The sequence below is a fragment of the Tenrec ecaudatus genome, chromosome 7, assembly GCF_050624435.1.
Source record: "Tenrec ecaudatus isolate mTenEca1 chromosome 7, mTenEca1.hap1, whole genome shotgun sequence".
In the NCBI taxonomy this organism is placed as follows: domain Eukaryota; kingdom Metazoa; phylum Chordata; class Mammalia; order Afrosoricida; family Tenrecidae; genus Tenrec; species Tenrec ecaudatus.
Genome location: NC_134536.1, coordinates 64,068,689 through 64,095,930, shown reverse-complemented (window position 1 = coordinate 64,095,930; position 27,242 = coordinate 64,068,689). Strand labels below are relative to the sequence as shown.

At 45.4% G+C, this 27,242-nt stretch overlaps 1 protein-coding gene across 3 annotated transcripts in view; it reads left to right on the top strand.

Moving 5' to 3' along the window:
- Positions 1–27,242, top strand: part of AFG1L (AFG1 like ATPase) — a 236,195-nt gene that overhangs the window by 180,227 nt on the left and 28,726 nt on the right. For all 3 annotated transcript variants that reach the window (XM_075554695.1, XM_075554693.1, XM_075554694.1), the window contains exons 9-10: positions 7,799–7,869; positions 8,125–8,225. In XM_075554695.1, the coding sequence (XP_075410810.1) occupies positions 7,799–7,869; positions 8,125–8,225 (172 nt within the window). The remainder of the gene's footprint in view (positions 1–7,798; positions 7,870–8,124; positions 8,226–27,242) is intronic.

The following is a 27,242-nucleotide window of genomic DNA, read 5'->3' as shown; positions in this document are numbered from 1 at the left end:
ATCTCTGGAGGCACGCCTCCTGGAGACCTCCAGGTCCCTTCTTCAGTTTGCACTGGTGGTTTCCAGGGCTGTCGGACTCCTGTTTTCTTGACATTTCTTTTCACCATGCTATCTTGAGATTTTTTTCTCTCTTTTCTCTTCTGGGTTTAAGTTTCTGTTTTCTTCCCACATTTTGTTTTAGGGACTTAAGGATGTTGTTTTCTTGTTTGTTGTGGTCTGTTGATGGGTGTTTCTTAAAAATAGATTTCTTGGAATGTAATTCACCTATCACACAATTGATCAGTGCAGTCATAGGAAGAGGAGTTGCGTAATCATCACCACCGTCAGTTTCAGAAGTTTCTTCTTTCTCCTACTCAATGTTGTTAGCTTCCCGTTTCCCCCCAACTTCCTCTGCGCTGCCCCTCAAAACCCAAACGCACAGCCATTGAGTCCATGCTGACTCCTAGTGACCCTGTAAGGCAGGGTAGCATCGCCCGTGTGGATTTCTGAGGCTGTCACTCTTTACGGGAGTAGAAAGCAGGGCAGTGCATGGTTTCAACTGCTGACCTTGTGGTTAGCCAAGAAACCACCCCTCCACTAGGGCTCCTACCACGCCCTGGATTAACTATTAATTCAGTTACTGCCACTATAGATTTTCCTATCCTGAGTAAAGTCATATAAAACAAAACCAAGAAACAGACAAAATAATAATTTTAAAGGTTTCAGTTTTTAATATGTTCTGCTTCCTTTTGATTGAGGGTTTCCTCTGTTTTGTCACTGATTTTTACTTTTTTGTTTCAGTCATTTCCCATGTTTTTCATGAGAAGTAAGCTATTAAAAGTATGTTATGCCCTTTCTCTAGCTGCTTTTGAATATACTCTTTTTATTTTGCACCCGACTGTTTTGATTGTTGTTGGGTGCTGTCAATATGTGATGCAGAGGAGCCCTGTGTGACCTAGTAGAACTGCCGCACAGAGAAGTCTAACCTGCAATCATTATGGAATTTTATCAATAGGTCTTTCTCCCCAAGAGCCCCTGGCTGGGTTCCAACTGCCAACTTCCTCTCAGGGCTCTACCTGTCCTCGCATTAGGGTCTGACACATCAGGATATATGCCAGCTCCAATTTTATTCCTACAAATACTCCTTATGGAGACTGTTTGCTCCATTGAGTCACTCAGACCTCCTGTAAGGGACCCGTGCCCTGGAGCAATGAGACTCATTAATACTCAATGGAACAGCGAAAGAGGAAAGCTGTTCATTCGTGAAGAGGCTAGCCAATGGAGCATCCTACAAGGTTCTTTAGTGGGTTCTCGAATCAACCCAGTTTCCAAGTGATATTTATGCCAATTCTAACAATACTAAGCATGTATTACATGTATTAAGGACTGGAATTATTCCTATAAAAAGCAATGTCGAGTCTGTCAAACACCTTAAGAAATGGTCAAAGAGAGAGAATGTTATGCTCAGCAAGGCTAGTAGTTCTCATGATGATAAATCTTTTGGAAACCATTACTTTACAGGAAAAGAAGAAAATGTTTTTCACGCCAAAGGATAAAACTGTAAAGCCTGCACTGAAGCCAAGGTTGGGGCGGTGGTGGGAGGGGGAGAGTCAGTAAGAAGGGAGGGGGGAGGGGGCAGAAAAAAAGAAGAACTACATATGTGGGCAGGGAAGGTTGGGGGTTCATGGGATACTGTCACCGATTTGAGGAGATAGGCTGTGCAGGTACATGAAATATGGTTTCCTCTGTATGCATTATATTCTACAGACAAATGGGGAAATATACATAAATACAAACATAAATAAATAGAGTTAAAATGAAAAAAGAAAGCGAAGGCTCGCAGCCTGAAAAGCCCTCGCCATCGCTTACCCATCGGCTCTAAGCCCTGGTCTGAGTGACTGTGAAAGGAGAGAGTACACCTCAAATAGACTGGGATTCTTTGGTAACACACAAGTTGTTGTCTTTTTAAAAACAAACAAACCTGAATTAAATAAATAAATGAAATACAGGGCGAGCTACACAATGCCATAGCACAAAGTAAGTACAGAAAACATAGTAAGTACGTAAAAGAAGATGTCTGTCATTCATCAGCTTGACGTATATCCATCTTAGACGATCCTATACAATGACTGCGAAGTCATCTCCAAGTAGGATTCAAATAGTAATTGACATTCCAAATTCTTGTCTGAACCCTTGGGAATCGTCAAAACATACCAGGAGAAACGTATAAAGAAATGAGTGTACTTGCTCCTGGTTGACTCAAATTAAATTGGCTGCAGTCTTGCTCACAAGTCTTACAGCTCCTCACACAGTGCTCCTCAACACAAAGAAAACAAAAAAAATTCTCACCCACCAGCCAGCAGCAGCATGAGCCATGGAGAAAATACTGACGTTGTGAAGGATTTCATTTTACTTGAATTCACATCAAGGCTCATTGAAACAGCAGACAAGGAATCAAACAATGTATTATATTTGGTAAATCTGTTGCAAAAATCCTCTCTCAAGTGTTCCAAAGCAAAGACGTCGTTGAGGGAAAAGGTGTGCTGGCCCAAGCCGGAGTACTTTCAATCACCTCCCATGCCTGTGACACCGAGGCCAGGAATAAGGAAGACCAAAGAAGGATTAGAGCATTTGAATTGTGGTGTTTGCAAAGATTATTGAAAATGCATGGACTGCCAGAAGCATGAACAAGTCTGGAAAGAAGTACAGCCAGAATGCTCCTTTGAAAGCAGGGATTCCTGACGTATGTTGGACTTGACGTTTGTTGAGCAAGAGGGACCAGTCCCTGGAGAAAGGACCACATGCTTGGAAAGAAAGAGAAACCCACTTCTGTCTCCCTCCCTCCCTCCCCTTGAGTTGATGCTGACTCATAGTGACTCTGTAGGAAGGGTAGAACTGTCCCTGGTGAGTTTCCAAGACTTTACGTCTTTATGGAAGTAGAAAGCCCCCTCTTTCTTCCAAAGAGTGGCTGGTATTTTCCAACTGCTGACTCTGCAGTTAGCAGCCCGGTGCATAGCCACCACACCACTGCCATCTGGTTGATCGCAACTCACCGTGGCCTTACAGGCAGAGGGGAACTGTTCTGTGGGGTTCCATGCCCATCTTTAGGGGTCCAATAGGCTTCTCTTTATCTTGCAAGACACCTGGTGGGTTTGAATCCCTAGTAACCCAGCACTTAATCCACTGCACCACCAGTGCTCCTTTGATAAGGTAGAGAGGGTCATCAAAAGCGAGGGAGACTCGGTCCGATATACTGATACAGGAATGGCAAAAATTGTGGGGCTGGTGCAGGATAGAGCAGTAGTGCTTTTGTTTTGCATTAGATCACGATGAGTCAAAATGGGCTCGATGGCCCCTGACGACAACAACAACAGCAGCAGCTTATATTCCATTTCTAGAAGAAGAAATAGCTTGTTTCCAGCCCATTCCCTCACGTTTATTTTCTGACATATCTGGCAGTGCCACCATTTTGGGGTGTTCTCTGGGGAGAACTAGCTTGCTTCATTCATCTCGGCTCCGTGTAACAGCTCCCAACTCCGTGCTTTCCCAGCCTACTAGGATACTGCTTATCTCACGCAGGACAACGAGTCCTGTCTCTTCTTTCAGGTTCTCGGTGGATTGCACTGAGAAGAACAGGAATTCCAGAACAGTTCTCTGTGCTCGTGTGGAACCTGGACATGACTCAAACGGCATGTTCAAACAGAACCAGAGAAAATGTATAATTTTAAATCAGGAAAGGCATGCAACAGGGTTGTACCCTGTCACCATACTTATTCAATGTGTGTGCTAAGCAAATAATCTGAGCAGTTGGACCAAATGAAGAAGAATGAAGCATCAGGATTGGAGGAAGGCTTATTAACCATCTGTGGTGTGCAGGTGATACAACCTAACTTGATGAAAGCCAGATGAACTTGAAGTATTTCCTGATGAAGATCAAGAATTAAAGCCTTAAATATAGATTATAACTAAATGTTAAAAAAATCCAGAATCCTCACCACTGGACCAATAGGTGACATCATGATAACCGGGGAAAGGATTGACAGTGTCAAAGACTTCACCTCCCTTCTATGTGCAATCAGTGCTCATGGAAGCAGCAGTCAGGAGGTCAAATGATGCATGGTGGTGGGTCAGTCTGTGCACAAGCCCTCTTTCAAGTATTGAAGAGCAAGGAGGCACTTTGAAGACTAAGGTGTGCCTGACCCAAGCCAAGGTATTTTCATTTACCTCACATACATGCCAAAGGCGGGCATTAAATAAGAAACACTGGAGAAGGATTGGTGCACGGAATTCTGGTGCCGGTGAAGAATAGTCAAAGTACCATGGGCTGCCAGAAGAATAAACACACCTGTCTTGCAAGAACCATAGCCAGAATGCTCAGAAGGGAGGATAGAGAGACTTCGTCGCATGTACTTTGGACACATTATAGAGAGACAAGTCTCTGGGCAAGGACATCATATTTGGCAGAGGGGCAGCAAAAAATTAAGAAAAAAAAGGAAGGTCATTGACAAATTGATCGTCACAATGGCTACAACAATGGGCTGAAACAGAGCAACGATTGTGAGACTAGTCCAGGCGGTGGGGAAAGCTGTTACTCCTTAGGCAAACAGGACAGGACCACCACCTTCCACGGTTCATGTCCCGTGGGAGAATGCGATGGCTCCGCCCTGGGAGCTGATGAAGCAGCGGCTGGCCTGTCTGTCCACCTGAGATAAAGGGACACTTTGCCCCTAGTTCCCTGGCAGGGGCTGCAGAAAGCAGCCACCTGCAAAACTTATCAGTCACTTCATGTTCCCAGGCTCATGTTCCCCTCCTGTCTGTGAATAACTTGGCTGCAGTGTATACTCCTAAAGAATTGTACCTTGTTCTCCTGAGTAAACTTAGCACGTGTTGCAGGCTGCGTGCAGGGAAAGTGTTTAAGCCTTCCCCTAATAAAGCTCTGGGCCTTAGAGTGTCTATACTGCAAGCTTTCTCCTGCAGATTGTACCCTCTCGAGCCCCTTTGATTTGTAAGAGACGAGCCGGTCTGTCTCTACATTCTCTTACACAGGGCCAAGCAGTGTTTCGTTCTGTGGTCCATGGAGTTGCTGAGTTGGCACCGACTTGATGGTGCCCAACAACAAAAGCAACATAGAATAAGAAAGACTGAGGACACATTTGAGTTGCAGCGCTGGAGAGGAATATTGAAGGTACCATGGGCTGCTAAAAGGACAGACCAGAGTGCGCCATTGAGGCAAGGATGGCAAGACTTCATCTTACATGCCTTGGACAGGTTGTCAGGAGAGACCAGTCCCTGGGAGGGAGGGACATCATGTTTGGTAAGGTGGAGGGGCAGCGAAAAGGAGGAAGGCCCAGGGAGATGGGTTGTCCTCGTGGCTGCACCAACTGGCTCAAGCTTGAGAACACTGGGAGGGTGACGCAGGACAAGGCCGTGTTTCCTTCCATTAAGCCGACAGCAACACACGGTACACCAGAGGACAGAGTCTAGGAAATCGTCACTGAGGACGTTTATAAGCAGTTCTTTAGTCACCAGAAGCTCCTGGAAACAGTCTTTGTCTGAGTTATATCTTCCAGTTAATATCTCCCCCTGTCCCGGGTAGTACACTGATCCTGAGGGAAGGTTGGCTTCCCAAAGCCAGTGGATATTCTGTTGTTTCGCCCGGCCCTCTCCTTCCTCTACTCCGTAAAAAGCAGCTCACTTCTCCACCAGTTGTCCTCATGTGAGCTGCCCTTCCAAGGTGGGGACATTTACAACTAAATTCTCAAGAATGATGTTAGCAAAGTCATCTAAACATGCACGGACTCGGCACGGCTATTGATGTCTACACGATGTGATGCCGCTACCCTTTCATACAGTTCCTCATGTGGTGGAGACTCCCCCAACCAGAAAATTATTTTCGTTGCTATTCCATCACTGTCATTTTGCTACTGTTATGAATCGGGCGACCCCTGTGAAAGGGTCATTCGACCTCCAAAAGGGTCGTGACCCACAGGTTGAGAACCGCTGCTTTACGGCGGGGGTGGGGGGTGGGGGGGCAGGGTTTGGGGCCTGTTTTGAAGTCCTTTGCCTTCGTTGTTGCTGTTCATTGCCATGAAGTTGAGCCCCATGTGCATCAGAATGAAACACTGCCCAGCCCTGTGCCCCCTCATGATCGTTCCCAGTGGAAGCCCACTACTGCCGCCGCTGTATCAATCCATCTTGTCTGCACTGCTATGCCTTAATCATTTGGCCTGCAGTCTTCTTTCATTAGCTCAATACTGCTCTTAGCTCGCATATCATACAAGGCTGATGTAAACCAGTCTTGTCCATGTCAAGTTGGCCTTTGCAAATGATTACCTTTAAATGAAGCTGGGATTTTTTTAGATCCTTTGAAGTGTAGTATGGACTTGGAAGGTGGCAATTCCAAATGTTTCATGACTGTGTGTGTTTGTATTGCATTTGAAAGGTATTTAACATAGAACACACGAAGAATTGAGTGTTCACGTGTTGAATAACTACCAAACCCAAACTCACTGCCATCCAGGCAATTCTGACCCATAATGACCCTACAGCACAGGGGAGAATTGCCCCCTGTGGGTTCCTGAGACTATAACCCTTTACGGACATAGAAAACCTCATCTTTCTCATGTGGAGCAGCTGGTGGTTTTGAACCGTTAACCTTGTGGTTAGTAGTCCAACACATAGCCCCCTACACCACCAGGGCTTCCACAGATAATTATCCCAAGGGAGAAATTAATTCTGGTTTAATTTAAACTTAATCTAAAGAAAAGCAATCTGCCATATTAATCTTCAATAAGTTTATTAAGATGGATGTCCAGAACGTAGTCTAATTGCTTCCACACCTAATGATTTGCGCGTCAAAATTAAGCATATTGGCAGGTCATCTTGTATAAGTTTGGATGTAGAGTTAAAGTAAACTTGCATTTCCACTTGAGATTCTTCCCTTAGCAGCCTTAATTTCATCTGCCAGTCATTGTACTCCATTGACTGCGCTAATTTATCCACCCGCTCTTTTTTGGGGGGGAAAAAGGTGCGAGGAAAAAGGCCACAGCATCATCACATTTCTGTCTGTGGCTCCCTAAGCCATATGGTGGCTTCTAATTAGAATACAAAAGATCCTGGGCCGAGATGGACTTCCTGGTGCCTGGGAAGGGAGGCACCACAGAAGGAGAGCACACTTGAATTTCCCACCAGCACATTTGGGGGAGAAACAGTGTGATCTGTAATTGTCCATCTACCAGAAGCCTGATGAAGTTCCTGTCGTGCAAATGAAGTTGGCATTTCGAAGCTTGTAATTTAATTCTGCATGCGGGAGCCTCCCAGTCAGCGACTTGACTGGATTTCTTTCTTTCTTTTTTTTTTTTTTTAACAGCCGCTTCAATATTTAGTTTCCCATGTAGCCTCTCGGCAGAGGTTTCAAAGGATACTTTGCTGGGTGCTTGACTGCCTTGTCTATTTGCTCTTGTTTTGCATGCAAGAGAGAGCCAGAAGTCTTTCTTCTCATTGTGTACACATGGCATTAATGGCTCTGCTCTGCCCGGATCGTCTCATTACTGGAAACAGCTAGAAGCACAGAAGTCTTTCAGTGTATGCAAATAAGGCAGAATCATCTACCTGAGAGTTAATATCCTCCGCTTTTAAGTGTATTCCAAATCTCATGTTTGTATTTAGAGCCCAGCATCCTGTTCTCTCTCGCTCTCGCTCGCTCTCCCTCTCGCTCGCTCTCTTTTTCATGGGCAAAAAGCTAAGCAGGCTCAGGCAGCTGTTTAATGTTGGCTTCAAGTGTTATTAATTTCATATTCTATTATTCTTTTCACTGTAGCACAAGTGACGCTGATGTGGAGGCTGTCATGGATAAGTTGTTTGATGAGCTGGCTCAGAAACAAAATGATTGTACGTAAGTTAATTTCTCTTGAAAGAGAATACATTTAGAACACAATGCTCAATCTCCACTGACCAATTAATAAGTTCCATTGCTGTATGTGGGTTGACGCCACACTCAAGTGCAGTCATTGTATCAGGATTTTGTCTAATTTATGTGTTGAATCATGTGCTATTATTCATCAAGCTATGCATTTCCTATCTGTAAGAGATGAATTTTATAGTAATTATCCAGACAAGATTGAGTCTTTGTTCATGTTCCCATAGTAACTAGACCAAGGATTCTGAAAGTGCAAGGCAGAGAGCTGCGGCTGGATAAAGCCTGTGGAGCCGTCGCCGACTGCACATTTGAAGAGCTGTGTGAGAGAGTAAGTGTCCCGCACGTCCAGGCTCATGGGCCTTTCACATGTTAAAACAGCCCTCCTTCTCTCAGGGCCCTCCGAGTGTGGAGCACTGTCCTCAGAGGCATCAGACGGCTCCAAAAGTCTCATGAAAGGGAAAACACTCGTTTGTGTCCGTCTGGTGGTTTTTACAGCTACGGACCCAAAATCGCACTTTGAGGGGCTCTGTCAACGGTTGCTGGAAGCAACAGAAAAATCCGTTTTCGGGAGATTGTGCAGAAGTCATGCATACAGGATTTGGGGGAAAAACAGAGTTGAGTGCACTTGCAGAGAAACCAAAGTCTCTGCCATCGAGTCGATGTGGACTCAGTGCTCAGTGTGCGGGAAAGGCAGGATGAAGCACGGCTACCAGGACCCAAGGGAGTAAGACCGATGGAGTTGCTGGACCTCCTTCCTGCTCCCTATTTGCTGCTGCCGCGGTAGCTGGCCGATTGGAACCAGAGTCAAAGACGAGGAATTCCATTTAATATTATATTATATACTAAATGCCACATGCAGTCAAGAAGCAAATGTCAATGCAGACTTATAATTGAGAAAGACCTGGACTGCAGATTCTCTTTAGTTATGAATTCTGTCTCATAAAAGATAGACCCTCCAGGCAAGTTGGGTTTGTTTTTGTGTTTTTTTTTCAAGGTTTCGGTCCAGCTGTTTGCAAATCACTTTGTCTGGGAAATAAACTTGGGAAAATTCTCATGTACCCCAAAGCTGAAGGGGCTGCCCCCGCACAGAAGGGGCCCATTTGGGGAAGGAAAATGGAGATGGGCAGGTTTGTTGAATCTGGGAGGCCAAGATTTTCTCTTGGAGCAGGTACTGAGTATTTGCCTATTTTTAGCATGCTATCGAGGGAAACTTAGACTGGGAAAAGGTCGTGAATGGGAAACCAAGACTTTTAGTGCGAGGGGGTCAGGACGAAGGTTGAAAATGTAATGACCATTTATGAAACCAAGTCCTTTTACCTGGTTTGACCAAAATGCAGATTATAAAGGCAAGGATGAACTGAATTCTTAGAATAAATGTTGACCAGATCAGTGATTTGTTTTTTGGCATAATTTCCTTGATAAAATCATAGGATAATAAAATAGGGCATCCTTCACTTCTTTGTCTTTTGATGTTCACTCACATCAAAAATAATTTTTCAGTGAGAATATTTAACGGAGTCATTGCTCTTTTCAAGTTACGGTCTGCGACTCCTCATCTGTCAGCGCACTAGAGCGTTTCCCTTGGGGGAGCTGGCGGGGCCCAGGGGGGGCTGCAAAAGCAGATCCCTACACTGGATCCAGTGCAAGTGGGAGAGCGGGTTCCCCTCGGGTTGTTAGCCTCCAGGCCAGCCATCCACTCTGTGGGAGAACAATGAGGCTTTCTACTTCTTTAAAGATTTCGTGGGTCGGAATCAAGTCAAAGGTAGTGCCTTTGAGTTTGACACTTACTCTGGTTTACACACCATCATACACAAGTTTTTCATGGCCTGGGGGCCACTGAGTGAAAAAAAATATATATATATATATGGAAGCAGTAGGCCACATAGGTTTGGGGATAGGTTATAATATATGGGTTTACCATGTTTCCGCATTGTCATTGTGGGATGCCTGAGCCATCAAAAGTGGGACAGTGTCTGCTAACGGGCATTGCCATGATGGGCGGGGTGATCGGTGAGGGGAGTTGGAGGAAAGATTCCACTTTTTAAGCAGTCAGGTCATCTTGTTACGGTGGTTTTGCTGGCATCTCTGGGATTGACTACTTACATGAAGAGGGACCTTGAAATATCCCGCTTCAGATAGCGTCTAAAACTCTTGATGAGTGACAGCGATCTTGGGTGCCAGGCTAACCAGTTGCCAGATGTTCTTCAGTTAAAGAACAAACACCTTTGACTCGAGGTGCCGGAGTGAGCACAGTGTTTGGCTCGTTCTCCTTGTGGATGGCCTGGCCTCCTGCTCTGGGAAGCTCTTGAAGCCTGAGATGCACCCAACACCGTCCATGGCGGTGCCTCTGGGAAGCACCCCCAGCAGGGCGTGGATGAGGTCAAAGTCTGTGCCTATTATTTTTGAGCCATGGCCCTTTCCCCCTCCCCCAAATTAATTTTTCTAAGTTTATAGATACATCAGCGAGAACTCCGCCAGTACTGTAGAATTGATTCCAACTCCAGTGACCGCGCAGGCGGGGTAGAACTGCCGCTTCTGAGACTGTCAATCTTCATGGAAGTAGAAAGCCTCATCTTTCTTCTGTAGAGCAGCTGGTGGCTTTGAACTTCTGCCCTTCTGGTTAGCAACCCAGTGCGTCACTACGGCTCACAAGTTAAGAGGGGCTTTTGATTGGACGCCCTCAATGTCTGCCACAAGTAACACTAAAGAAACCTTTCGCGACATCCCTTTCTTTGCAAGCACTCTCTAGCCTCCCCTTCTGCCCACCACCCCCACTCTAGCTCCCATCACGTTCCCTCTGCTAGCATCTAGCCTCTTGGTAGTTCCAGAAGTCTGTTTATTTGCAAATCTGCGATTGAACACTGGCTTGCTCAGAGAAGCAGTTAGGCGACCAGGAACAAGCAAACATCAAGAGTCGATCCAGACTCAGCAATGCTACACAGGAGTTTCTGATGCTGCACCTTCTCCCAGGAAGACCAGCCTCCCCTCTCTCCCTTGGAGTGGCTGGTGGGTTTGAACTGCAAACCTTGCAGTTAGCAGCCCCACATGTAATCGATGGTGTCCCCTTAGGCGACCGTGTCTCACCTATGTAACAAAAGTAGCTCACTTTGTCATGTACCGGGCATCATTCTAAGCACTTTGCCAGTGTTACCTCATTTAATGTTTTTAATAGGCATTGCTAGTCTTCCTTTTATGTCATGGGGACACTGAGGCACAGAGTGATCTTGTTACTTTCCCAAGGTCACACAGTTACTAACTGTGGAGCCAGAGCTTGAACGCGTTGGTATTCTGGGTGTCCGATTCTGTGTTCTCCACCAGTATGTGAAGATCAAATCTGCAGCCAGACTATCATTGCTGGGAGGTGTACATGGCTTCCCTGTGTACAACCAAACCCGCTGCCATGGAGCCAGTGCTGACTCATGGCCACCCCTGTGGGTCTCCGAGACTGTAACGGTTCATGGGAGTAGAAAGCCTAGTCTTTTGCCTGTGGAGCTGCTGGTGGTTTTGAACTGCCGACCATGTGTACAATAGTGCCTATTACAACACTAAATGTATGAAATACTGTTTGATTCTCACCATCTTCACAATTTTCTTATGCTTGAGTTTATTGTTACAGCCACTGTGTCAATCCATCTTGTGAGGGTCTACCTCTTATTCTCCCGACTCTACCAAGTAGGCATGACGTTCTTCTCCATGGATTGGTATCTCCTGATGACATGTCCAAAGAGCGCGAGATGAAGTCTCACCACCCTCGCCTGTGAGGAGCACCCAGAATGTACTGCTTCCAAGACAGATTTGGTTTTTTTTTTTTGGCAGTCCATGGTACTTTCAATATTCTTCACCAGCACCATAATTCAAATGCATGAATTCTTCTTCGGTTTTCCTTATTTAATGCCCAAGTATCGTGTGCATATGAGGTGACTGAAAATACCATAGCTTGGGCCCCAAGACAGAGAACATCTAGAAGCTATCTTCAAAGTGAAGTATTGCTTTTCAACACAGATTTACCCAATGCATTGTTTTATCTCCCAAATGCTGCTTCAATAAGCATTGATTGTGGATCCAAGAGAGACAAAGTCCTTGACAATTCCCGTCGTTTTTTCTCTGCTTCTCATGATGTCACCTCTTGGTCCAGTTAGGACTGTAGATTGACCTTGAGGGGCAATCAGAAGCTCTGGGAATTCCCACATAAGAGTTATAGTTTGAGCCCTTTATGGAACATGAGGTACCAGACACCCTGGCGTCTGGAGAGCCTCCCTCTGTGCTCAGAACCTTAGGGCAGGACTGTCCAACTCCTGTGCTTTGGCATGCCCCTGGGGAATGAGTGTCATCACAGACCCCTCCGTCTTCCTGAAAGCGGTGCAGGGTCTGAACCTTCCGGCCAGGGGCCTCAAACCTTACGCAGCCTCAACCTTTCACCTTTAATACCAGTTATGTCTCCATGACGGGAAAGGGGCTAGGAAGCAGTCTTCGAGAGCTGTGGGCAGGTACAGGAGAGCAGCTTTGGGTAGCCAGCCCTTCTTGTCATCCCTCTAAGTCAGGACTTAGCTAAGGGAATATGATGAAGACTCATTTTCTGCAGCTATGACATGAGCTTTCATTTTTCCGTTCTTTATTTGGATAAAGGTTTCCTGGCTCCATTGGAGGGTGGCGAAGTAAAAAACATGGTTACTTCTATCACTGAATTTCTTCATGTGTCCGTGAAGTCAAAACTCTGCATAACAATTATTTACCTTCTTCATGGCTGTGAGTTGTTTTTCAAAATTAGGGCAAAATATACACGAGGAAGCAAAGAGGTTGAACAATTCCTACATGTATAGCTGCATTGATTATATCCTTCAAGTCATACAACGATTCTTGCTGTCCTTTCCAGCGTACCGCGCCACTTCGAGCAGGTATTGACACGCTCTAAGCCAAAGCGCTCCCTGCCCCTCGACTGCCCACCCACAGGAGCCCATAATTGTGAGGAGCTTGAAGTACTGAATGAAAGAGCCAGGGTGGGTGAAACTGTGGGCGCCTTAGCCTGAATCAAAGGAGGGGCACTAAACGCATTGCACATTTACAAGAAAACTTTAAAAAAGCAACACGACTTCCACTTAAGGATGGCCTTGATGAAGCAGTAAAAATGATGAATTTCATTATCTCTTGGCCCTTGAGTGAGAGGACTTCCCTTTCCTATCCCTGTGATGAGATGCAGGCAACACAGGAAGCAGAAAGAAGTAACAGTGTCGGGTTAGCTGCCTTGAAGGAAGCACTCGGGCAGTTGTTTGAGTTGCAAGCTGAACTAGCCATTTTTTTCCTGGTGTGCCATTTTACCTCAAAAAAAGGAAAAAGAAAGAGCGTAAGACAGATTATGGTTATTCTAACCCGGCAGACATGGCCTCTAAATGTTTGGCAGACGTGTTCTTTAAAAATGAAGAAATTTAAACTGTCATTTCAAGGAACACAACTGACAGGGTTTGTGGCCAGTGATAAAATTTGAATAGAGAGAATTAGAAGTGAGAAGTAGAATTTGGGGTAACCTGTTCCATTATCATAAGCTTCCCAATAGTTCTTTTTTTTTTCTTGATGAGATCAACTGTGATATTAGCAATTAGGATGTTTTGATATAACTAAATGTGTCAACGTTCAGAAGATCTGCATAATGCATTGAACCAGTATTTTCTAATAACCAAAGCATGCTTTTACAAAATCATACATGGAATTTATCTAGAGTATAAGAAAGACCAAATAGATTTTAATATAACAGAATTCAGAAAGTACAGCAACATACTTTTAGATAGCACATTGCCATGAATATTTTTTAATGACCTTTTGTCAAGTTAAAAGAATTTAAATAGATTTTATTTTTTAGAATATTTTTAGATTTATTGACAATAGAAATAAATAACAGATAGTTTGTCACATCTAGTTTCCCCTATTGTTAACATCTTACATCAGTGTCACGGATTTGTCACAGTTAGTAACCAATATTGTTACAGTGTCTCAAGCTGAAAGAACTGGAAAAAAATCAAACTTGAATTGAAATACTGAAGGATTTGATGGGCAAAATATTGACTAATGCAGGAGGCCATCAAAAGAAGATGGAAAAAATATACAAAATCATTGTACCAAAAGAAAGCGGTCAATATTCATCTATTTTAGAATGTGGTATATGCTCAAGACCTATGGTGTTGAAAGAAGTCGTTTAGAAGGAACACAAATATGGATCAAAAGGAAAGCCATCCTCTGGAATGTGGATATCATCTAATGATATCACTTAATAGAATATACTTGTAAAACTCTCCTGAAGATGACTCAAAATTAGTTGCAACAATACATCAACAGGGAACTGCTAAAAAGTGCGGCCAGATTCAGAAGAGGCTGTATAATGAGGGAGAGCATTGCTGGTGTCAGATCGATCTTGGCTGAAAGCAGAGAATACCAGAAAATGCTTACCTGTGGTTTATTGATTATGCAAAAGCATTTGGCTGTGTAGATCCTAACAAACTATGGGAAACATGGTGAAGAATGGAGCTTCCAGAGCACTTAATTGTGCCCCTGAGGAGCGTACCTGTACAGAGATCAAGATGCACCTGTTTGAACCGAACAAGGAGAGACTGCATGCTTTAAAATCGGGAATGTGTGCATCATGGTTGTATCATTTCATCATATTTATTCAACTTACATGTTGAACAAATGATCTGAGAGACTGGATGATATGAAGAAGAATACACATCAGCATTGGAGAAGGTTCATCAACACCTGTGGTTGCAGATGATACAGCCTTACTTGCTAAATGTGAAGAGAATTTGAAGTTTTTACTGACAAAGATGATAGACTAAATAAACCTTCACTATGGATTGTAGCTCAACATAAAACCCAAATGCTCGCAATGGGACCAACAGACAACATCCGCGTAACAAGAGAAAAGACTGATGGAAGTGGTCAGGAAGTTTGTTTTACTTGGATCGATGCCCTTGGAAGCAGCAGTCAAGGACTCAAGCAATGGATTGCAGTGGGAAATCTGCCACCCGACCTATGTCAGAGGTAAAGGAGCGAAGGGGTCAATTGGAGGACGAACATCTCCCTGGCTCAAGCCATGGTATTGTCAATCACTTCACAGGCTGTCAGAACCAGACAGAAAAAGAAGGCTGGAGAAGAACGGATGCATGTGAATGCTGGCAGTTATTGCAGGACTATTGCATAGGCCATAGACTACCGTAGACACACCTGTCTTAGAAGAAGTACAATCAGGACATTCCTTAGAGGCGGGCATGGTGGGTTCCATCTCACATGCTTTGGATCTGTTATCAAGAGGGAGCCTTCTCTGCAGAAGGATATCAAGCTCAGTAAGTCAAGGATCAGTGATAAAAAGGAAGTTTCTTGAGGAGATGGATGGGCATGGTAGCTAGAACACGACAACGGGCTCAAACACGGCAACAATTAAGCGTTTCGTGCGGGACCAGGCAGTATCTTGTCCTTGTGAGCCTGACTGACTTAATTTCACTTAACAGCAAACCAAACTCTCTGGCAACCTTACTGCCATTGAGTCCATTCCAGCTCCTAGTGACTGTCTATAAGACAGAGTAGAACTGCCCCGCTAGAATTTCCAAGGCTCTAAATCTTTAAGGAGGCAGGCAGCTTCATCTTTCTCCTGGGGCGTGGCTGGTGGGTTTGAACCACTGATCTTTCAGGTAGCAACCCCACGCTTAACCCACTGTGCCACCAGGCCTCCTTGAAAACAACAAAAGGAGCGTGAAACCAAAAAGTGTGAGAACCACTTGCTTTAGGGTTAAACTTCTATGGACCAAAAAAAGGAAAGCATCGTATTCAAAGGAAACAAGCCAACACTGAATTCTAAAGGCTTAATGAGGAAACTGAGCATACCTGGATTTTTCTTATTGAGAAATGTAATTTTTACACCTGCAGAAAATTGTTTCCTCAACTGATAACTGTGATCACAAGTAACTATCTGCAAGAGCAGTTTGTTATTTGCGTCTTAAAAAATAATGATAGGTAGCCAGGTGTGTTTGCAAAGCGTATGGCAGGAAAATGTATCAGCTGCTGCCTGTGCATGCTGTCGCATTGTTTGCTGTCAACTTTCTGTCCGCTAGCTTTTTCTATGGTGCTCAAGGAAGGCAGGTCCACTAGCTATGCCTGGCCTTTGGCTGCCTATTAATCTCCATGACAGCCTATCCGTGTAGACATGTGTAGACTTAAAACTGCCCTGAATCGAATCTCTTGGAGAGTTGTTAAGAGAGGTTTCCCTGCTTTCCCTCTGCTTCTTGCTTTATTGGGTTTCATGCATTCCAAATGAAACCACTGGTTTGGAACCACTTGTGATTTATGTCCTGTGCTCGGTACCCTCTCAGTGACTATAACAGGATGAATAGCTTTCATCTCTACTGCTTGGCCAGGAGTCAAGGCTGATGGGGTTTGGGTGCCAACAGTGGTGATTAGCATCAAGGAATAAGGGCATTAATCACCAGAGCTGAGGCAGCGCAAGACTCTCCTTGGCCCTTTACCTTCCCAGCAGCAAAAACCATTGTTGATCTGTGTGCTCATTTTCCATATACGCTGACCTCGTCCAACACCGCGTCCAAAGAAGGCAGCTCGCCTGGCGCAAGCATAGGGGACAGTTGGGCAGAAGTTAGATGGGCCAGATCGTTGCAGGAAGGGACATGAATGCGATGCCAATGGGCCGTCAGTCTCTGCTCCCCTCTCTTTCCCTGCTCACATTCCCAGTTAGGTCTTAAACTAAAGAGACAGTCTTAGTCTTGGCAGACTCCTCAAAATTCTAACTGTTCTAACTGTTCAGCCAGTACTGAATCCTCCCTCATACAATATGCTGGCCTTCAGTTGCTTTGGGCTTGGGGTGGGGGTGGGGGGAGTTGAATGCATGAAAAGTAATATAGGGCATATGCAGTTAAGTGTACGGTTTCAGCATTCACACCTGGACCTAGCCCATCTCACATGGGTCCTCAGAATTAAAAAGGAGGCTCTTGGAATGAAATCTCATGGTTGACCAGTACTGTAATTTGCTTTTATAAAGGTATGAGGTATAGAAGTAAATTCTTGGCTGATTTCATTCTTTCTTCCTTTTTTTTTCCTTCCTGAAATTGTGTAGCTTAAAGAAAAATAGACTGGGTTAAAAATTTGATAACTGCGGTGACTTAGAATACTTGTGTTATTTCATGAGGGGGGAGGGTAACGAGGAATGAGGAGGAATGAAGGAATGCCGGATCAAGAGTGTACCCCCTCTCCTGCTTCACACCATGCGCCCTCCGTTACAGAGCCAACTGTGGGACTGCACAGTCTGCCCAGGTCAGTGTCTGAGCCAGAACAAGGGCAGCATCCGGCTGCAGCAACTAAACTGCAAGCCATGGACTTCTCCCACTGCATTACTAAGGCTGCTCGGAGGCAGAGAACTTGCATTTGTTCCTTGTGAATATGTGGTACTTTAACTGCTTTAAAAACATGTCCAGCTCCTATAATAGGGAGTTAAGTACCCAGAGGGTCAAAAGGGCCACTTGGGAAGAGCAGGTGTGCCAAGAAGTGTCGGGCACCTTCTATGTGCTCTCTGTCTCGGGAGTCGAGGTGTTTTGAGGCTCGGACATGGGTGGTAGACACAGATCCTCGTCTTCTCTTATGGTCCTTCTTACCGTAGGAATGTCTGCCTAGCTAACCTTAGCATTGGCTTCAGTCTTTGGAAGGAAGGTGTCATTTACTCATGCAAACAATGGTGGAGAAATATAGATTGACATGAAAAGAATGACTTTTAAAGAATAGATTCTGTTTGTGATTGTAAAGTAAATGATCTCCCATGACTTCTAGTAATCAATGCGCCCAGCTCTAAATAACAATTGGGAGTGGTTTCTAAACAGAAGACCTGTAAGATGAAAGGGCTGGTAAGGAACGTGCTGAGAAGAAAATCTAGGCGAGCCAATTAATATGGCTGAGAAGCATTTTTAAAGTATTTGATTTTTTTTTCAAGTTGAAGATAATCCTTTAAGCAATTTCTTTTTGCAGGACATAGCCCGGCCCAGTCATCTCTGTGTGCACAGGTGCACAGTGAGTCCCATCTTTTCAGCTGTCCTGAGGGGTTCTTCTCGTAGTTTTTGTCTACTCTTTCCAGTTGCTGTGGTCAGGTTTATCCCATGCAGATAGATGCTGAAAGAGCAAGTGCTCATGATAGACATTCTTCACTTGTGAAGCCAAACTCTCCTGTGATGTTCAGAAGACTTCAGACAATATGAGTTCAGGGTAATCGTCTCAGGGGGTCATCCACGTGTTTTTTTGAAAATGTGTTTAATTTAATTTAAAAATAGATAGATTTTTAAGCAGCGATGGCTCTTCTAATGTATGTCTTGGTGTGTTAAACAGAAAATATTTTTTAATTAGGTACTTCTTTGATTCTGTAATTTTATGTCTCTCTCTTTCCTATAATAGAGTAAGTGATTTGATATACTCTATAGACCCTTCCCGCAAGATTAAATTGATTCACTCAAATGAGTAATTACTTAGTATATTTCCAATAGAATATTCAAAAGGCATACCTCATTAAATATAATATTTGGAGAGTTCCTTTATAGAAATAAGTTCAGAAATTATTAGAATTTCCTGGTTTTGTTTCTTAAAGTAGTTTTAAAAAAAATGATGTGGTGTTAGAAAGTCATTGGAAAGAATTTGGAAAAAAAACGATAGTAATGAGTTACATCAAGGGATTCTTAGATTTGCACATAATTTTATGGTAAAATGCCACTTAATATTGTTAATTAGGAATATATGTTGTGTGATTTTTGTCCCCCAAGCACATTACATGGATGCTCAGTGGTCAGTAATTACTTTTAAGTGCTTTTTGTTTCTATGCCGCTGTGTTAGGATGAAGGGGCTTCTTTCATAGTTTACAGTTGAGTAAAGGAAGTCGCATGAGACAAATTCCAGACAGTGTAGTAGAGTGGACAAGACCGAAATGAGTCAGGAGATAGGAATTCCGATTCTTACTCAAGTAAGAAGTAGCCAAGTGGCCCTCTGCAAGTCCTTGAATCTTTCCAGGCCAGAGCACCTCCACTCTAGTGTAATGTAAGCAGCTAATTTCGGTGGTTCTTTGCAGCTACTTTAAAGAGCTGTGCTGGGCACAGTTGGGTGCATGTTCGCAGCGCCGTTGTATGTTTTAGTGGTCTTTGACTAGCGACTCATGTCCTGTGCCAGCCCCACCGGCGGGTGGTTTTCAGAGGCAGAGCTCCACGCCTTTCTCCTGGCTTCACCTTCGTCTGGAAGCACCGCTGAAATCTTCTCATCGTCACAGCGAGCCTCACGCCTCCACAGCTAGACAGGCGGCGCTGCCCTTGAGGCTCTCCTGCCCGAGAATCCACGTTGACCTCAAACTCGGAAGACGAGAGTTCCACCCCCAAACCACCACTGCCCCTAGCAGGAGCGCGCCCAGAGTCACCAGTGAGGATGCTAAGGCTTCAGAAGGTTCCGGGAAGATAGGAGACGGCAGGAGGGAATTGATCTTGAACAGTGAGTATGAGTTAGGCTAGGGAAGCGAAGGCCAGCATGTTTCAGGAAGGGATTTGCTTAATGGGAGCAGAATGCCCATTGGAGGGAAATACGACAGAACATCTCAGACAGAACCACAATACAAACCAGGCAGAAAAGCATAGACTTCTTACTGTGATCCACAGAGAAGCAGCTCAGGTGTGGAGCAGAGGCACGGTGCTCCAGCGGAGGGAGCCGGGGCACAGCAGTTTGCTGCTCAGCTGCTCGCAGTTCACAACTGCCCAGCCACTATGCAGGAGAAAGCGCTCCCATAAAGATCACTGCCCGGGACACCCTGTGCAGCACTTGGACTTGGCCACATGGAGTCACTGTGAGTCGGAATTGACTTAACAGCACCCACCACCGCCGCCACCACTGAAGTTGGAACTGTCACCTGCATATTCCAGTCAACAAATAGTCTCTCCTTTGGGGAAGAGCTTGCTCTCGGGAAGGACATTTGGCCAAAGAAAGCAGTGTGCTCCCATTACCTGATGTGGGCGGTAGACGGGGGTCTGCCATTTGTATATTTGATGGCACTTCTCTCTCTGGTCTTCCAATAAATATTTCAGTAGTGAGCGGAGGGCTTGCATAGTGCTAGAGGCTCTGCGCGGTGAGAAGCATGAGGGGCGAGTCAGCCTCCACATCCGCACAGTCCGCAATTGGGAGCGGGAATCTGAGAGCACACGAGTAACTGGAATCGCGTCTGATTGCAAGGAGTAAGGCAAGAGCAGAAGGCTGTGAATGCTTTGGGGACCAGTGCGGAACTGGGCCTTGCAGGCTGGAGGGCCTCGCAATTGCTGAAGATGCGATGGGATGGGGCGGTTTGTGGGGGCATGTAGTTGTCCCCAAGCACACGGGACCATGAGGGCCAACTTTATGATCTCTTCATGCTTGGAGGTTTTGTGTTGCTGTGAAAGACACAAAAATAGGAAATTACAGAGAGCTGGAGACTTAGTGAGGAGCTCTGGAGGCATAGTGGTTATGCATTTGGCAGCTAACTGCAAAGCTGGCAGTTCGAAACCACCAGTCCCTCCTTGGGAGAAAGACGAGACTTTGTACTCCTATAAAGAGTTACAGTCTCGGAAACCCACAGGGGCAGTTCTACCGTGTTCTATAAGGTCACGAAGAGTCAGAATGACTCATTGGCAGTGAGTTTCAAGTTTTGGGAGAGAGTTAGCTTCTATTCGACCAAGCCACCTGTAGATCCCAACTGAACCTGCAGGAGAAACTAGGAAAAACAACGGTCTGGGAGGTATCAGAGGACCCCTGGTGGCATCATGGGTATGCATTGCGCTGTGAGCTTCAAGGTCTGCAGTTTAAAACCACCAGCTGCTCCCTGGGAGAAAGGCAGGGTTTCTACTCCTGGTCTACCCTGTTTGATGGTGTCCTTGTGAGTTGGCATCGACTTGACGGCAGTGAGTTTGGTTTGGGTTTTGGGAGGTATTACAGGTGGAGGGCAGCCAACACTTGAAAGAAAGGATAGTCCCAGGATACATTTTCTTCTCATGGTTTTTCACCTGTAGGCAGATCCCAGTTATGGGGGAAATAGACCTATGTACATATACTTATAGGTTCAGTAGTAGGATAGCAGGTGGACATTGGGCCTCATCGCGCACACTTCCTCAGTACTATAGCACCTTGTCCAGCTAAACGGTCATTCCGTGATACCCACCTTCCCGACATGATCACTGAAGACAGACGTGTGTATAAGCAAATGTGGTGAAGAAAGCTGATGGTGCCCGGCTATCAAAAAGATATAGCATCTAGGGTCTTAAAGGCTTGAAGGCAAACAAGCAGCCATCTAGCTCAGAAGCAACAAAGCCCACAGAGAAGAAGCACACAGCCTAAGTGAATACAAGGTGTTGAATGGACCAGGTAGCAGACAAAAACCATCATTGTGTGATCACCTTCCTCACATAAACGCTGAAGACGAATGTGTGCATAAGCAAGTGTGGTAAAGAAGGCTGATGGTGCCCGGCTATTGAGAGATATAGCATCTGGGGACTTAAAGGCTTGAAAGTAAACAAGCAGCCATCTAGCCCAGAAGCAACAAAGCCCACATGGAAGCAGCACACCAACATGTGTGATCATGAAGGGGCGAGGGGACCAGGTTTCAAACAACAAAGGCGGGGGGGGGGGGGGAAATCACATCACCGTGAATGAGGGGAGTGCGTGATGGGGACTCAATGCCCATCTGTAGACAGCTGGACATCCCTTGCAGAGGGGTAGTGGGGAGGAGATGAGTCACTCAGGGTTCAGTGTAGCAACAATGAAACTCACAACCGTCCTCTAGTTCTTGAATGCTTCCTCCCCACCCCCCCCCAATTATCATGATCCCAATTCTACCTTGCGGACCTGGTTAGACCAGAGGATGTACAGTGGTGCAGTAGGGATCTGGAAACACAGGGAATCTAGGACAGATGAACCCCTCAGGACCAGCGGTGATAGTGTCGACACCGGGAAGGAAGGGGGTGTAGAAAGGGAGAACCGATCTCAGGGATCTATGTGTAACCTCCTCTCTGGGGGGTGGGCAACGGGAAGGTGGGTGAGGGGAGACGCTGGGCAGTGTAAGATAAGATAAAATAATAATTTATAAGCTATTAAGGTTTCATGGGGGAGGGGGAGTAGGGAGGGAGGGGGAGGGAAAACAAGGAAAACGAGCTGATTCCAGGAACCCAAGTGGAAGGTGAATTTTGAGAATGACGAGGTCAACGAATGTATAAGGGTGCTTTGCTCAATTGATGTGTGTATGGATTGTGAGAAGAGTTGTATGAGCCCCAATAAAATGATTTGTTAAATTTAAAAAGAAAAAAGAAAACACAGACGTCTGTGATGGTGACAACATGAGGGGCCAGAGGAGAGTGTTCTCAATGAGCATGAAACCAAACCCAAACCTACCCCCTTGTAATGACTCTGCAGGGCTTCTGAGGCTGCAAGTCTTTATGGGAAGAGGCAGCCTCATCTTCACCCTGCAGAGCAGCTGGTGGGTTTAAACCACCGACTTCAAGGTTAGCAGTCTAGGGTTTACCCAACAGCGCCACCAGAGCACCTTCTGGGTGACCATACCAAATCACACCCACTGCCATCAAGCCAATTCTGCCTCACAGCGACTCCATGAGCCAGAGTAGAACTGCCCCTGTGGGTTTCGGTGGCCGTCTTTACGGAAGCAGGAAGCCTCATCTCTCTCTGCAGAGCTGCTGGCAACCCCAGGGCACCAGAGCTCGGGAGTGAGTGCAGCATCTGGAAAATAGAAGGAGACATTCTGGAAAGGATAGAGCCACGGAACAGCTCGAAACTCCTCAGATAAATCCTGCCCAGATTGATGACTGACCTGCGAACTACATAGGCACGCACAGGTACACGCTAAAGACAATTGGAGTTTGAGTCTGGCCAAGTTAATTACCTGCTAAAACAGCAACAACAACAGCAACATGAAACTACAGCTGACCCTTGAACAACACGTTTGAACGCCACTGACCCACTAAGTGCACTGTGGTCTCCTGTGCTATTGTGGTGAGCTAGAATGTTGTACTTGCTTTCAAACACCACACACTTCCTCCCCTGGTGCAGCCCCTGTGACCATGGAGCAAGCATGCAAATAGCCTTTCTTTTTTTTAACTAATAATTTTATTGGGGCCTCTTACAAATCTTATAGCAATCCATCATTCAATTGTATTAAGCACGCTTGTACATATGCTGCCATCAACATTTCCAAAACATTTTTTTTCTACTTGAGCCCTTGATATCAGCTCCTCTCTTTTCTCCTTCCCTCCCTCCCACCCTCGTGAATCCTTGATCAATTATATATTATTATTGTTATTTCATATCTTGTACTGTCCGGTTGTCTGCCTTCACCCACATTTCTGTTATTCGTTCTGGGGAGTAGAGGGGAGACACTATATAAACAACCTTGTGATGGGTTCCCCCTTTCGCCCCCCCAACCCCACCATCCCCCCTTCCCTCATGATATCAAAACTCCCACTACTGTTTCTGAGGTGTTTACCTGTCCTGAATTCCATGTGTGGAGAGCTGTTATTGGTACCAATGTGTGTACTCCAGTCTAGCCAGATTTGTAAGGTAGAACTGGGTCATGGTAGTCGGGGGCAGGAAGCATTCAGCTACTGGAGGAATGATGAGTGTTTCATCAGTGCTGTACTGCACCCTGGTTGAATCATCCCTTCCTTCTAACCCTTCTGTGGGGGATGTCCAGCTGTCTAGAGATGGACTTCAGCCTGGGGTCTTAAAGGTTTGAAGTTAAACAAACGGCCATCTAGCAGGGAAGCAAATAAGCCCGCATGGGAGAAGCACACCAGCCTCTGTGATCATGAGGTGTTGATGGGATCAAGTATCAAAAGATCCAAAACAAGCAGCTCAGAGTGAGTCTCTTGATGTCCCTCTAGCACGGAAAATGCATATGAGAGCTCCACCCAGAGGAGTTTCTTCCAGTTTTGGGGGGGACCCCCTCATATAAGTATACATACAGAGATGTACACTGAAATAAACCCAACCCCGCTGCTAGCAAGTCAATTATAACTTATAGCCGCTCTAAGGGCAGTGGTTCTCAACCTGTGGGTCTTGACCCCTTTGTGGTTGAATGACCCTTTCACAGGGTTGCCCAATTCATAACTAGTTATGAAATAGCAACAAAAGTAATGTTATGGTTGGGGGTCAGCACAACATGAGGAACTGTATAAAAGGTGCTAGGAAGGTTGAGAACTCTGCCTTAGGGTGTAAGTCTTCACGGGAGCAGATAGCCTCAACTTGCTTTGCTCCCACTTTGTGGGTCTGGAAAGAGATGGATTTATCCAATGAAAGTGCTCCAGCATGGTAGAGGCTGGCAAGTGCCAGATCCAAGCTGGAGGCTTCTCCTGGCTCAGAACAGCAGGCACTAAAACACCCAGGATCAGACTGCAAGCTGCTAACTCATGATTTTGATATTGATAGGCTTCCCTTGGCACCAAGGAGCCCATTGAAACAGGCCAGGCTTGAGCTCCAGTGCGGGGGGGTATTCTTGGAGACAGCGCTGCATGAGGGTCGCCCTGGCCCAGTGCCCCAACATACCTTCTGTCATCCACAGCTCTGGCCTAGGTCAGAGAGACCTCTCATCTGCGCTCTCCGGGGCATTGGCTGAGATCAAACCACCCACTCTCCGTCTAGCCTAGCACCTTGAGATGGTGCAAGTGTCTGTCTGCCTCTCAGAGCCTCGCTTTCCTCTTTCGTTATCATCACGAGGGCTCACTCAGCACCAGGCACCAGTTTCCCCAGGTCCCCCCTGGCTCTTGCAGGTGGGACCTAATCTAATCACAGGAGCACCACACTGTACCTTGCTCAGCCTTGCCCAGGGGTAAGTGGGTTTTTCTAGCCTTACTTTCTGGTGGAGGGCATTACAAAGCGGATTGTTGTAGACGCAGTTAGGTTAAAATTTAGCACCCTATGAAGGGAGACAGCTGATGGTGTAAGATAGGAAAATAATATTAATTTATAATTCATCAAGGGTTCACGAGGGTGGGAGAGTGAGGGAAGGAGGGAGGGAAAAATGAGCTGATACCAAGGGCTCAAGTAGAAAGAAAATGTTTTGAAAAGGATGATGGCAACATATGTACAAGTGTGCTTGTCACAATGGATGTATGGATTGTTATAAGACCTGGAAGTGCCCCCAATAAAATGAAAGACCCATAAGCACCCCCAATAAAATGCTTCTTTAAAAAAATTTAGCACCCTATAATTTGATTTCTTTTATGATCCATTTAAATTTGTTCTGGTTTTTAATATTTTCTGCTTTCTTTTCAATTGAGGTTTTATCTGTTTTACTTGGTTTTTCTTGCTAGGTTTTATTCCCTTTTTTCTTTTTTAATATTTTCCTGTAGATGACACCCAGGATAGGTAAACCTCTGGAGACAGTCACTGGATTAATGGCTTCTTGTGGGGGGGCAGGGGAGGTTGGGGGACATGGAGAGCTAGTCAGCAATGAGCACAAGAAGGAGAAAATGCTCTAAAACTGATGCTGGTGATGAGTGTACAACTCTTCCTGATGTGATTGAACTACCAAATCCTGTGCTATCTCAATTATAAGCCAATAAAATTGTTTAAAAAACACCATGCAATGCTCATCACACCATCCCCCCCCCCGCCCCCCGGGTGAGCAGTTCATCCTATGTAACTGCTGCCCCTTCACCTTCCACCCCGCTGACCGGGCAGATGAGATGCACTGCTCACGTGGAGGTGTGAGAAAGTTTGTGATCTGAAGACCAGAAGAGACAGAATGAGAGAGAGACATGAGCAGAGCCTCACGACACAGGATATCCCAGCAAAATAGTTAGCCCCTCGGTCATTAGAGTCCCGACATGAAGGGAGAGAAAATGTGGGGAAGTAAACAAATAACTGAAAAAAAATGGCCAAATTGAATAAAACATGTAAATCCACAGATCATAAAAGCACAATATTCACAGTGACCGTATTAGGACACAGAACTGCCTCTCTGGGTTTCAGAGACTGTGACTGCAAGAGTAGAAAGCCTCATCCTACCACAGATCAGCTGGTGGTTTCAAACTGCTGGCCTTGTGGTTTGTAGTCCAATGCATAACCCACTAAAAGCCATCTGAGTTGGAATCAATTTGATGGGAGTCTGACTTGAAAAGCCCCACAACTTTTTAGCAGGATAAATGCATTAAAAAATGTTTTTTCCCCTCTAGGAACATACTCATCAGACCTGGTAGAAGTAACAGATTGGGGTGAAAGGGGCCTCGGGGCCTAGCAGAAGCCACCTAGGACTCGGGTTCAGTTTGGATGACCATAGTCAGGGAAAGACCCTCGGCCAAGATGCCAGAGGAAGCCCGGTGGCAGAGTGGGTTACACATTGGGCTGCGAACCACAAGTCCAGCAGTTCACAACCACAGCTGAGGAGAAAGATGGGGCTTTCTGCCCCCAGACTTGCTCTAGGATTGCTCTAGAAGTCATTTATAGACATATGCAGTGTTGACACGGAAGGAGTTCATTTAGACACCTGAAGTAGGGTTGGACAGTGTGTGATGACAGGTCCGGGAAAGAAACAAGGCAAGAAACCAGTGTCGTTGAATCAAAGGCACAATAGAAGCAATTGTCACTGTTATGTTGATGTCTTTTGAAAAACGGAAGTCATTTACCAGATTGGTAACATCTTGGGGTTTGGGTGTTACTTTGGAGGTCTTGACAACCCATTGCCATTGAGTCAACTGGAATTTGTAGTGATTCTATAGGAAAGAGTAAAACTGGTCCCTGAGATTCTGAAGACTGTAAATGTCTATCTACAGCAGGTGTCCTCAAACTACGGCCCGTGGGCCACATGTGGCCCGCCGAGGCCATTTATCTGGCCCGACGGGTGTTTTTGCCCCGTTTGTTTTTTTTACTTCAAAATAAGATATGTGCAGTGTGCACAGGGATTTGTTCATAGTTTTGTTTGTTTTTTTAAACTATAGTCCGGCCCTCCAACGGGTCTGAGGGACAGTGAATTGGCCCCCTGGGTAAAAAGTTTGAGGGCCCCTGGTCTACAGGAACAGACAGCTTCAGCTTTCTTCTACAGTGTGGCTGGTGGGCTTGAACCCCAACCTTGCTGCTAGCAGTCCAATGCTTAACCCACTGTGCCACCAGGACTCTGTAGGTCTTTTCTAGATGGCATCTCTAATAAATTCCTACTCCAACTGGCCACATCTTATTGATTTTCAGCCTTAATGTACATGGGAAAATGCGTGTAATTTGCATGTTTAAACGTTCCATTGTAATGCATCTTGGCATGGAGATGAAAATTGTACCTTTCGGAACTGTTGACTTCTCTCCTAAACTTCCT